General features: G+C 47.7%; 1 protein-coding gene across 1 annotated transcript in view; it reads left to right on the top strand.

Moving 5' to 3' along the window:
* The window catches only part of LOC143690476 (anoctamin-2-like), a 153,456-nt gene that overhangs the window by 89,841 nt on the left and 49,899 nt on the right, over positions 1 to 13,716 (top strand). The window contains exons 8-9 of the mRNA XM_077168205.1: positions 1,078 to 1,119; positions 8,568 to 8,632. Of these exons, the coding sequence (XP_077024320.1) occupies positions 1,078 to 1,119; positions 8,568 to 8,632 (107 nt within the window). The remainder of the gene's footprint in view (positions 1 to 1,077; positions 1,120 to 8,567; positions 8,633 to 13,716) is intronic.

Genomic DNA, 13,716 nt, shown 5'->3' with positions numbered 1-13,716 from the left:
GGGAACACTGAAATACCTCGGCCAACCTGGCACTGCTCACCGCCGATGATCATCCCCACTTTGATTTTTGCCACTCATCTTGAATTCTGTCTCTCCAATTATTTCCCCTCCTGGCACAACGAACTAGTCTTTGAGCTTTCCCTAAACGCCCTGCATCTGTTTTGGGTGAAAGTGTGAAAAGCATACATGGCGCGTGGAGGTTAAAGGAAGGAGACATGGAGAAGGTGGGTGGGGTCTGCAGAGGGGAGGCTCTAGGCCCAGGAGAAATACAACCTGACCTGTCACTCCAGGGACCGAAAGTGATGTTTTAACTGCAAGAATTTTGTGCTGATGTGCAACCTTTCATAATCTATGAGTACACAGTAAGTGTCTGAACATTTTTCTGTATTAACACTTTGAGGGAAATCTCTCAAAATTCCTTTTACAATTGTTTGACTTAAGTAAATAGAACAGAATGACCACAATTAATGCTTTCCTTACCTGGGGATGCTGCTGTGAATATCTCAGAATATAATACAGTGATATCCTCAAGGACGATTCATAAAGAATGTAACTGGCCCTGGCACTAAGTGAGTGCCCCACTCCCCTGCCATGGCTTCTCTATTTGTCCACTTGGTCCTGTCTTTAGCATCTGTCACACAGGGACCCTGCAGGAGGTTACTGAATTGGGGGGCCCTGATGGTCCTGATAGGATTTTGTCAGGCGACAATCTTCTCTTCATGGACTGAGCATATCCCATGCCACGTTCTGCCAGTTATGGACAAGGGTGAGCACAGGCTGAGCCTGGGGTGATTTTCAGATGAAGCCTAGCTCATTTCCAGGCATGTTACGAGGAGGCATAGGCTGACCTCTGGAGCATCGCGGGGACAGCATCTTTGCATGAACATTGCAAATGCTGATGACTAAGAAAATAGTCATTATTTTCGAGTAGAACATTAGCCCTCTTCGGACGCCATGCTTCCAACCTTTGTTACATGGAATAGAAGAGCGGTGCTAGGAAAAGAAAATCCTTTCTCATGTGGCATCTGCTTTGGATAATTCTGTAGGCTTGACCCAGCATCCCTTTCTCTTCCACAGGGTGAATATGATAGTCCGGGGGATGACATGAATGATAGAAAGGTAAGGCTGCCCGCAGCTGCGTGGCGTAGAGGGAGCCTGAGTGCTTTGGGCACAGAGGATTGTGGAAGGGTGTGGCTCTAGCTACAAGTGGCCTAAATGGCCTGCTTACCTTCTTATCTGTTTCAGCGGTCCTTCCACTCCCACCCCATGGGAGGCATTTGGGAATTGGTGCTACTGGCATTTTGTGCCTGGGGCGCCAGGGATGCTAGCAGTCCTGAAATACCTGCAAGCCATCCCACACAGAAGCATTATCCCACCCCCAGATGACCAGAGAACCCCAACTGAGAAATACTGAGAATACCAATTTTTTCTCTTATGATGAGGAAACAGAGACACAGAAACATTGAGCACATTTCCCATGATTGCACTGCTGTGATATGCAGACGTGGGGCTTGTAGACCCTCAGACTGTGTAAGTCCAGTGATCCTCCTAAACATGAATTATTGGCCATGTCATTATGGCTTTTTTTGGGTTATCTTTAAGTTACCTGTCTTTAGCCACTCCCGATTATAGATGAGAAATCTCTGGGAGAGGGAAAATCAGTTGTGCTGCACATTCTGAGTTTGTAGGAATTAGGGGTGGCAGTTAGGAGAGGGAGAAGGGTCCCTCCAATGCCAGTCGCAGCTCCTGACAATGCAGCTCTCTGCCCAGCCCTTCCCCTGGCTCCTGCTCCTTCTGCTAGTTGGTGTGCTGGGAACTGGGGTGTTCCCTCACTCCCCAAGGCCGGGCTCCCTAAGGATCACCCCAGCTTCTTTAGGAGGAACTTCCCCACCTGCTGCCAACTCCCTGCCTCCCAACTTCCCCCAGCCTTGGGTGACTTTGGTGAGCAGAGGAGGGTTGGCGAGGGGGGGAGGGACGAGGAATTGAAGCTCAAGAAGTTTCCCCTCCCCCCAGCCCTGTTGTCTGGAAAATCATTCATCCCCCAAGTTGCCTTTTGAGCAGCCTTCTTTTTATCCTGCCTATTAGTCCCTGTTATGAAGTGTTAAGTATTAAAAACATAAAAGGTCTTTTCCAGAAATACTGCTGTGATTGCTTACACATGTCCCCTTACTGCCTGTCCAGGGAATCTGCTGTAGTATTGCGATGTCTTAACCTCATCTGTTTTCTATCTGATGCTAATAGTCTCGGTGTTTAATTTCCTGAAAAGTCCCGGATCAGATTTAAAGGCAAAGGAGGAAGCATTTCTCCCCACAGCTCACCTTTCTCACCCCAAACATTTTCTGTCCTCCCACTCTCTAATTTCACATCCCTCCCCTTTAAATGGTAATCACCAGCCCCTGCCTAGGAAACCCCCTACTGGGTGGTGGTGACCCAGCCGGAGAAAGAGAAGGAACCATGCGCTAATTCGTGGGAGAAATCAGTCAACCTTCTCTTGTCTACATTAATGGAGAGAAGCAAGTCAGACAATCCAAGAATATATGTGTGTTTGTTTTTGGATTGATATATTATTACGAAACACAAGAATAGTGAACAAAATATTTTCTGGAAATGTCTGGAATTTTCCAAAAAATGTTTTGCATAGGCCAATATAATTATGCCCTGAGCATACCCCAGCTGATGGAATGGGTAGAAGCTGGGACACAGGAGGAGATCAGCCAAGGTAGAGATGCATTTTAGCGATCATTCCCAAAGTTGGTATCAGGAGAATGCTTGTTGAAGGGGAACAGGTGGCCTCCTTTCTCGTGGCTTTTTCTTGGGTTTGCAGGCCAGTTCTGGTGTCCTTATTTTCCTCTGCCAGGGTCATGGTTAGGGAAACAAGTTTTGCAGTGATGGGGGATGAGAGAAGCCATGAGGGAGAAGTGGAAGCTTTTCTCTGTCATCTTGATTAGGAAACAGATGAACAGCAAGGAGGCAACGCTGGTTCCTGTATCCATAGAAGAGCCAGGACTAGAATCAGTCCAAATCCCAACCAGTGCCCTATGGCCATGGTGACCCAGCCTTTTCTGCACAGCCATAAGAATTCTTGCTAGAGTGCTCGATTCACTTCTGTAGCTGCAGGGGTATATGGGCAGTGCCTAACCTAATGAAGAAAGAGCAGAAACCCCTAAATAGGTGCAGCATATTAGTTTGTATTTCATTAGAATGGTCTAGTGTTCCTGAAGATGGCTGGCATCTATTTAGATGCCAGGGAGAACTTCCTGCATTTGGAGGTGGAGGACTTGGAGGGGTCGCTGAGTGGTAGTTTGGAGTGGTCGCTCTGGGGTGTTCTGCAAGTCTGTCCCAAGGCGCCCATCCTGCCACCACCTGGATGTTCTCCTTCACTCTTTTCTGCAATTTGTGGCTGTTCCCTTTGTCTCCCCGATGCCCAGGTTTGTCTCAGTGGATCCCAGGCCTCTGATGGCTCCCAACTATGGCAATCTCCTTCCACTCCAGCTTGCCTAGTGCAGTTGTAAAACCTGGGTGACTCAGCCCTGGCTAGGGGCTGAAAGTCTCTTTCTCTCTCTCTTCCTTTCTGGAGGGCAATTAAGCAGAGGCTCCTTCCCTCTGGGAAAGAGGGGTTTCCTGCCTTCCTAGAAGCCAAAACAGCCAGAAGAAAAAGCTGCCACAGTGTGGATGGGTCCCTCCTGGCTTCCTGCAACTGCCTAGTTCTATATTACTAAACCAACCCTTTCTCCTCAAAGATCCCAGAGAAATTTTAACCATCTTCTGAGGTCCCACTGCCTCCTACTTCTCTGTGGCTTCCCCACCCACTCATGAGGAGAACCCAAAGCATAGCACTAGAAGGTGATTTTCTTGAGTATTTTAAAAATTCTTAATCCTGGATTTGCCAGCTTGCAGTGGGTGATTATAAAGGGACCCACTAAAATATGGGAGGAAAGTCAGTTTTGACATTTTGAAAGCCTGCCTTTCTGCTAAGAAAGATACTTTTCTTCTTGGTTTCACTTGGAGGGTTAATTTTTCCCATCCTGTACAACTCCCATTTTACTGATGGAGAAGTTGAGACCTAGAGAGTTAAAACAGGTCTGTGCTTGTTTCTGGGAGTAGAATCCAAGCCTCTCTAATCCAGAGCCATGCCCCCTCCTAGGAATGCCTCTGAGTTGACAACAGCTGTCTTGTTTCGCCTGCTTGAGATCCAGCTGCTCTCTGAATTGTCGGGAACCACAAACTCCTTGCTGTTTTCTGACATTGGTCAGTGCAAAGAGTTTTAACACATTGATTCCTTTGGAGTATCCTTAAAGACTTCACTTGCTAACCCACATTGAACATAATTTCTGGGGAGCCCCATTTGTACACTCCAAGTCCACCTAGCAGGGTAGTCCCTGTGGATTATTGCTTCCTGCCATAAAGATTTAGAGCTAGACACACATGCCTGGAATTAAATTATGTGGCCCCCAAAATAAGACCCTGTCCATTAAGAAGGAGCACAGACCTTCCCTGATCTATTTGCAGGTTTGGTCAGTGGATGAAGAGAAAACAGGGCATAGCTCTAAGGGAGATGGTGGGTTTGGTAAGAGCTGCATTGGTTGGTCCTAGATCCTGTGTGATTAAAAGGCCTGATATGTTCCCATGGGATTCCCATGCCCTTTCCTCACACCGTGCCGTTTCTCAAGGAGCAGAGACTCCAGAGCGTCCTTCCTTGGGACCTTGGAACCTGGAGTTTAGCACATTCCCACTGGTCTTTAACTATGTGTTAAGTATTCACAGAGATAGGACACGGTCTGCTGCACCCTCTACCTCCCTCCTAGCCTCCCAGGAGGCAACCGATGGAAGGACACATGAGCTGGCCTGGGTAACCAAAATTTTGGACCCTGAAGCTCCAGCTCCCTTTTTCAGGGACCACCTAATGATCCAAATCCTTCTATGTGGACGTGTAGCCTTCAGCACAAACAGCACATAATGCAAATGATGTTCTCGGATCACATTCATCTATCACCACAAACTGTGAAGGGACCAAGGGTGTTTTCTTTGTGCTTAGAGGGTACCACCCTGAGAAAGGGATTTTCTGGAAGTTTCTCACAGCAGGGTCTGGGATCCAACCAGGGACAAGACTCATGAGCTTGGCCATCTGTATGGGTCTGAGCTGACTGGGCCATCCTGGCTCCTTGGAGCATTTTCAGTTTTTCCCTCTGGGGCAGTGGCAGAGAGGTATTCCTAGGTTTCATGTGGACATGTGACTTGGAGAGGAACTCACTCTGGGGAAGTCAGAGCCTATGTGACAGGCAGTGACGTCCCTCAGCCCTCAAGGGAGACCCTGGATATATCTCTTGACGCAGGCTGGCCTCCCTTTGGGCCACAAATGATGTCACTGGGACAACCAGGTGCTGGTGAGCCTGGGACTTATACTCAGGAGAGGGAATGAAAACCCAGGGCAGAAGAAGTACCCAAGATGAGGGACAGGAAGAGATTCAATAGCTAAAAGAGATTAGTTTAGGAGCCACCTCCCTGGAGCCTGCAGTGGCAAAGTGAATGAATTAAACTCTCCTCTGTCCATATGCCCTGTGGAACCATTTTTGTGTCTGGGTTTCTTCCTTTGCAAATGGCTGTAACTGTGGGTGCAGTTTGTGCCCTCAGAGTCTGTGTGGTTTCCGGTTTTATTTTCCAGTTGTTGGGAGACACAACAACAAATCTGCCTTCCCTCATTAAGTAGGAATGCCAGTTCTTATTTCAGTTTTAATATCATGGCTTTAAAGATTCTTGGGTGAAAAGGTTTGCTTTCCTAGGGCTTATGTTCAACTGGATGTCAAGAATATCTGATTAGGGTAGGTTCTCATTGATAGAATTCCTTGTGAATTCTGTAGCGTGGGAAGAGATGTATGTATAAGGAGACTAAAGAACATAACATGGTAGTAACCATATCATAATCTACCATTTATAGACATGTAATTTAATTGTGTTGACATCTATTTGGCAGGAATATCTAGATAGTAGCTAGCTGATGGTCCATTATTACATTTATTTACTGGTGGATGACCTAGAGAGCTTGCTGGCCAGGTGTTTGAAACTAAAATATTGAGAGGTGTGGTTTACCCCTGGGATTGGACGTGGTTTTGTCCATGAGTAACTTTTATCAAGGTTACCGTGAAAACATCACAAGATGACATCACCTTGTGTGTTTGATGCATTTCCTCTGTTATCCATTTAAATATGTTCCACTCAGGTGTTTGTCCCACCCCAATCCTTCACTGAACCCTTTCTTGTCAAGACCATCTTCAACTCTTGGAATTCAGTGATCAGTTTTCCAGTCTCATGTGGCCTGCTTTGTCAGCAACATTGGACACACTTAGTCATTTTATTCCCTGGCCTTCCAGAACTCTGTGCCCTTCTGGATCTCCTCTCTACCATTGCCTGCTCCTTCTGTCTCCTTTCTTGGTTTTTCATCTCTCTGATCTCTAAACATTGGAGCACCTCAGGGTCCAGTCTTCTGAACTCTACACTATTTACTCTTTCCTCCTTAGCAATTGCATCCATAGTTCATTGATTTTAAAAAGTCATCTTTCCAGGAGTGAAAGTCTCCCTGGCAACATGGGATATGACTCCAAGGATGAGCTTGGCCCTGGCATTATGGAATCAACAATGCCTTCATGACCAAAAGGAAGAAAAGAATTGTAACAAATAAGGTATCAGTGGCTGAGAGTTCAAACAGAGTCCAGAGGCTACTCTGGAGGCTACTCTTGTGCAAGCTTCAGCTAGGTATTGCTACTTACCATGGTTTGCTGAACTCCAGCCAAAACCATTCCTGCCATCCTTAAAGAACACCTAGGACTTTATCTCAGCTTCTACAAAGATTCCATGCACTATGGATACTTTCCAGAAACCTACAACTTCCAGATGGGTTCCTAGGCCAGATAAGTCCTGAAACCCAGAGGAGCCAGTCTCTCCAGAACATCAACTAGTTCCATCCCCCTCTCATATTATTGAAAGCCCTTTCCACGTGAAAAAATTAGAATGGACATAGCCAAAATACCTCTAAAGATTAGGAGAAGGATCAAAGGAGAAGGAGGAGTTATAATAGAGAACTCAGGATCTAACAAATAAGTATGACTGCTGAATCATTATATTGATATTTATTTTAGCCTCCAGTGTCTTAGAGCAGCTAGAAGGAAAAACCTAAAATCATGGCATTGCAATCCATACCAAACTCTGAAATCTGTTCTATAACTAATTGTTGTGATGTGCCTTGAAATTTATTGCTTTTTTGTATATATGTTATTTTTCACAATAAAAAGAAAGGAAAGAAAAACAAAAGTAATTTCTTTTCTGATAATGTCCCAGTTTATTCCTTCAGAATGGATTCTCTTTTGGATGCCAGACTTTTATATCCAGCTTCTTACTCAGCATCTCCACACAGATTCCTAATGGGCATCTCAAATAAACATGTCCAAAACCGAACTCTTGGTTCCACCCCTCCTAACCTGTTCTTTCCCAAGTTTTCACTGTTTCAGTAAATGGAATCACCTTCCACTCGACTGCTCAGACTGAGTTCTCATTTTTTTCACCCCACAATGGTAAATTCTGCTGTCTTTACCTTTCAGCTATAAGCAAATTCAACCACTTCTCACTGCTTTTCCCACCACTATTGAGGTTCAAGCCACCATTACCTTTTGCCTAGACCATTGCACTGGACCCCCTGTTGTTACCTCACTCTCTGCCTGTTCTCCTCACAGTAGCCAGCATGAGCCTTCAACAATCTCTGGCGGATTGTTCTCCCCCTCTTCTGCAAACCTTCCATTGGCTCCCTTCAGAATGAAGTCCAAAGTTCTTAACATGGCCTACAAGCCCTTGAACAATCTGGCGCTCCCAGTAATTCCTGAAATGGTCCCCCTTTGGCCTCCCCGTGGTGTCTTCCCCAATGACAGCACTTCCCTGCTCTTCCTAAGACACACTCCTTGTACCTGCCTCAGGGCCTATGCCCTGAAGAGTGTTCTTCTGCCTGTGACGGAATCTCTCCTCCTCTCAGGGCTCACTCCCTCGCTTTCTTCAGGTTTCAGCTCAAATGTCACCTCCTCAAGTAGCCTCTCCTGACCATCCTAGCTAAGACAGCTCCCCTGCCCCCTCCTTCACATTCTACCCTCTTACCTTGATTCATTTTTCTATGTGGCATTTCTAAATCTTCTATGTTAAGAAGACAAATAGTGTTTAATGTTTGTCTCCTTATACCAGAGTATAAGCTCCATGACAGCAGCAACTTTTTGTTCCCTGAACACTGTCTGGCACATAGTAGATACGAGAAAAATGCTTGTTATATCAGCAAATAAATGAATGACACGCCTCATTTTGCTTATTAGGTATAGAACTGCTCTGGAGTGTGAAGAAGTCCACCTCTATTATTTGAGGAAGGAGAGGCCCGTTTCTGTAGCCTACTGCATTTGGGCATCTTCTTATAGGTGTCTCATGAGAATTTTTCTAGAAGCTGTGCTTTGGGAATAAAATTTTGACTTGATAGAATGAAAAAAATAAGGTGAGAGTTGTCCTTTCCATCTCTAACCTGTTTCTCTTTTCTTGCCCAGCTGCTGTACCAAGAATGGGCACGCTATGGAGTGTTTTACAAGTTTCAACCTATTGACCTCATCAGGTAAGATATGGGAGGGGGCTCTTGGGAGGAGCCTAGAGATGCCCATCCTGAAAGAGCTGTTGTTAATCCCCTTACCCTGGCTGCCTGATAGCTAAGTGGAGGAGTCTGCTTTTCTCTTCTCCATGTCTTATGGGTGGGGAAGCAGCTGGGGGACAGAGGAGGCAGCAGACTATGTGGTATCCTATGGCTTCCGTCTGGAGGTCTTCAGCTCTGTGATTTCTCTTTCCCTGGCTGCTCTTTGGGAGAGATGAGTGGTATATCTCTCTTTCAACTTGTTTGGTTGTCTTAGAGAATGGCCTGGGGCAAGTAAGCTCTTGGGCTACGCCAAAGGTGGCCCCAGCATTGGGCAAGGAAAGGGAAGGGAAGACCTGGCAAACTATAGGGGGAATAAGTTGGCTGACCCAAGAGGGGATGTGGGCTTTTAATGGCTTTTCAGAATTAGAAGGAATGGCCACTGGTATTTTTTCCCTCAATGCTATCCCTGAAATGATGTCCACGTGTCTTCAGGCTTGGAAATTTCCCCAGCTTCTATAGAATATTAGTGAAATGTCCTTCAGAAGATTGTACTGGAATGTAGTAGGTCTGACTATGGGTTAAAAAAAGCAAGAAATCTCAAGAAGCTCCCTAGAACTCTACTGCCTTCTCAGTGGAATTTTTGGAGGCTGCCCTGAGCAGTGGGAAAAGCCGGGGCTGAGAATCTGGAGGCCTGGGTTCTAGTCCATGGCCTCCCATTTCCACTTCGATCTTCCTAAACCAGAATGTCAAATTAGGGATCTGTGAGATAGTAGGGTACAGCATGTGGAAAAGGGGGGGATTTGGACTCACGGGGGATGTCCCCTGCCCTGATTAGCACAAATGACTTGCTGCCACAGGATCACTAGTGGCTCTTCTAATGAACTAATCAGCCAGTAGAAACAGAGAATGTTCCTGGTTGATTGCTCTGGGCTGGGATTGGGAGAGGGGCAGCCAGAAGGATTGAGTCCAGAGGGAGGAATTCCAGCTTCTTCTTGCAAAAACAAGCAGCATGGGGGCCAGGGTTTGGGGAGGTTCACCTCCTACACAGAGATGTGATGGTCCCTCACAGGGAACACGGGGTTTGGTTGGATGGCTCCTGACAGCAGGTGTTTGCTCCAGCTGAAGGCTCTCCATCGAAGTGCAGGAGGTTGGGGAACAGGGGAGTGGGTGCCTGTGACTGAGGGTCCAGGCCCCATTACCCAGCTACCTCTTGTGTGGCATATGCCACCTAGACTGTTCTCTGGGCCACACTGAAGCTGCTTCCTACATTCTTGGTGGGCTTTGATCTTTCTCCCTGGATCTCAAGAGACCACCCACTCTGTCGCCTGTTTTCTTCAACTGCCCATTCATTTGTAAAAGTATGATGAAAAAATAAAAATATTTTCCCTACCCGAGAGCCCTGTCTCTTCCCCAAAGTTTTCAGGGGACTCGCCGCCAGCTAAGTGGGAAATGGCCCCAGTGTGCACTCTGTTTTGGCCACCAAAGCAGCCTCACCTGCAGGGAAAGAATTGCCTTTAGAGCAGAGTCCTGCTCTGGGGCTTGGCGCTTCCTGAGGCCAGAGAGCTCAGCTGTGTCTAGACAGGGCACGGTGTGCTGGAGCGAGCTGGAGGCTGTCCACAGTGTGTCCCATGGCCCCGGGGCATGGCTGGCTGGGAGGGGGGTGAAGGCTGGTGTTTCAGGTGTCTCTTGGACCAGCTGGAGGGGAAGGGCAGGTGGGTGGGGATGGAATATCGGGTAGTGTGTGTTGGGGGTGAGGAGCTGGATTGCTGTTGGATTTTTGTTTGTGCCTTAGCATAAGGAATCTTCTGACCTCCAGGCGCTGCTGGAAAGAGAAGTCACTGCAGTAGGAGAGTGGAAGAATGGAAAGAAAGAGGGGTGGCACAGGGCCTCTAGCACACAGGCAGGGAAGTGAAGAGAAGGTACCCAGAAGACTCAGGAGGAGAAATGTGGGGTGGAGGGTTTGGGGAGAGGACAGCAGCACTCAAGAGACACTCAGCAGGCCCCACCCTCAACTAATTTTCCACTCCCTTCCCAAATGGCTCCCCTCTTGATGATTTCTCTGATTCTGCCAAAGGCTCCTTATCACACAAACTTGGGACCTCTGGGTCCTGACTGCCTCTCTCTAACACCCGGCTTTCCCAGCTGACTCTAGGTCCTCTTTGGCACCACTCTTCTACCACTTCTCCATCTTTACTGCCACCACCTGTTGGGACTCGTGCTGCCTGCAGAGAGCTTCTTTCCTTTGGGCACTGCCACAGTGGCCCCATCCCTGAGCCGTCATGGCCCTCACTCCACTGTAATAGTTTGTCCCACGGCCAATTTTGAATGCAAATTCCACGCTCCCCATGCCTCAAGTGGAGGTTGCATCTGCCTGGTCTGTGTTCAAGGATGGACAGAAGTAGGGAAGTCTTGCACGAGTTGAAGCTGATAATTCCCACGAAGGCCTGGCTGGGGGATTTCCTACGCATTTCCTTGGGTGCTCAACTCCTCCTTCTTAGCACTGAGTTTCTGTCCTCCTAGGCCATCCCTCCTCCACTCACTTGGAACATTCTAAAACCCTTTCTACTGAGCAGCTGAAGACTCAGTGCGGGTGGGAGATCTGTTTGCATCTGGAAAGTCCCAGGACCAGCGTCTTTCGCCTTCTGCAGGCCCTCCAGCCTAAACTTAGGTCTCGGGTTTTGAGGATCCTTTGGCAGATGTTGAAGGCAGACAGAGGGAGAGGCAAGACGCCCTTCCCGCCGGCCCTCACTCCTGCCTGCCCCCAGCTGCATCATCCCTTCCGTCCAGCAGGCTGCGCTGTGGGACTGCTGATGACCGCTCCCAACGGGAAGGGGCTCCCCATCCCGGGTCCTGCCTTTGCACTGCAAACCTTGGACCCTGCAGGCGAAGTGGAGGATGTGTGTGCAAGTGTGTGTGTGTGTGTAAGTGTTGTCTGGAAAGGTCCTTGGGAAGGACCCACTAAGTTCCCTCTGGGAACTTCTGGCCGGCAGCTCTTGGGCCCTGGATTGACATGAAAGAAAACGGGAAATGATGTCTGTGCTGAGGAAGTGGCCCTTCTAACTCCTGACTCCTCTTTGGGAGCCATGGGGGTGGGGGTGGGGTCCTCACAGCAAGTGGGTGGATCTCTGTCCACTGCGCGATGGTCTAACGCCCAAGATCCCAGGAGGGAAACGAAACAGCCTTTATTTTTGAGTTTGTGCAGGTCTGACCCAGTATTAGTCAGGGCCAGGACCTGTCTTTTCTCTTAAACTAATGTCTGCTGGCAGGCCAATTTCCTTAGTTTGAAGGTTTTGATGTGGATGAGATGAAACAATAGGCCGTAGACATCATCTGAGTTTGATTTAGCTCCTGACTACGTTACTGAAGCTGTTGTACAAAACTGTGTTTTTTTTTTTTTTTTTTTTTTTGTATTTTCTAAGCATCAGCTATTGCCTGCCTGTGACGGCATGAGGAAGAGAAGAGTCTATAAATTTCCTAGGCCCCAGGATTGCAACCCATTGACTTTGGGGATTGCATCAAGGGGATAACCCACAGGCAACATTTACTATACCAAATGAAGGTTATACTGTGAAGAGGTTACCTCTTTAAGAGGGAAGCTTCCTGTACCTGAAGTCATCTGTGTGGCAGCTCTGGAATTCTCTTAGAAATCTCCCACTTGAAGCCTTGAGATACGGAGCAGCTTCCACAATGGTCCGAGAGTGGTGTCTCTGGGGTACCGTCTCAGGAACCTTTGGGCCTTAGTCTGTGCTCCTTTTCCTGGAGGACAGTGCACACTAGGCCCCCAGCTTACTCCCATCTCTATCATCTTAGAACCCCAGCCCTCTCAGGTCCCACCAGAAGAGAGCCCATCCAGCAGCCTAGCATCACGGGAATCTTCTTTCCCTCTTCCTGCCCAGGGCAGAGGTCATTGTCCTTGTCAGTGTTCCCCAGGAATGCCCCAGCAAGCTGTGTGATTTGATCCATCTCTCCCTGTCTCTGGGTCCCACTTCTATCTTCCTGAAATGTGACCCCTCAAGTCCCTCCAGGAGGGAGACAGAGGAGGCCAAATTCTCTCCTCGGAGCCTTCTCAGCAGGCCAGGCTTAGGGAGGACGGGCCACAGCTGGTTTGGGGGAGGAAGGGAGAGAGAGAAATGTTGATCAATGCATGATTAATTATTTCCTGAGCCCTACTGCCTTCTCCTTGATCCTTCCTTGGGATTTATAAAGACGATTCAGTGCAATATTTATTCAATACAATAAACCTTTACTGATGCCTACAATGAGCGAGTCTCTGCGTTTGGCAATGTGGAGAGGTGCAAAAATGAATAAAGCAGAGTTTGTGCCCTTAAGGATTGAGCAGTTATGTAGAAGGCAGATATGCACAAGGCAGGACAAGAGTGAAGGCTATGAGAGCTATAAGTAGGAACAGAACAAAATGGGACCATGCATGAAAGGAGAGAGTTTGCTATTAGCAGAATAAGGAAAGCCTTCATGGAAGAGATGCACCTGAATTAGAAATGTTTTCGGAAGGGCAGAGGGTAAAGGTCCTGAATGCATCGTTATCTCCAGTCTGGACTGCCCTCTGTATTGATTTATGGTTCAGCCCAATATTGATATCAGACTGAGAATCACATTCACCCAAAGCCAGATCCTTCCTCACTGTTGACTGGGAGTAGAAAGATCAAGAACTTGATCTGCAGAAGTCATCTGGAAGGATCCTGTGCCCACCTGGCCCACACCCACTGCTCTGCCCTGTAAGTTGGTAAGGAATCCAGGGTGAAAGGGAACTGAGGCTGGATCCAAGAGCGGTGGCAAAACCGAGAAGCATGGGCCCTGCGCTCTGTTACTTGCACACATTTCAGTATTTCAGGTTTGGATCTAGCTGGGCAACTTTTTTTCAGACTGGAAAGAAATACTATCTCATGGGCCTGAAGAATATATTTCTTTCGCCTCTCAGACTGTGAGAGCAGAGTAGGCAGGAAAGCAGGCTGTAGCTGATTGAGGCAGAGCAGAAATGAGGATGATAATGCTCTGTGCTGTTATATTCCGGTCTGCTTTATAGATCAGATAATAAGTCAGGCTGTTTTTCA

This window comes from Tamandua tetradactyla, chromosome 7 (assembly GCF_023851605.1).
Source record: "Tamandua tetradactyla isolate mTamTet1 chromosome 7, mTamTet1.pri, whole genome shotgun sequence".
In the NCBI taxonomy this organism is placed as follows: domain Eukaryota; kingdom Metazoa; phylum Chordata; class Mammalia; order Pilosa; family Myrmecophagidae; genus Tamandua; species Tamandua tetradactyla.
The sequence above is the reverse complement of the archived record's forward strand: the minus strand, read 5'-3'. Positions and strand labels throughout refer to the sequence as shown.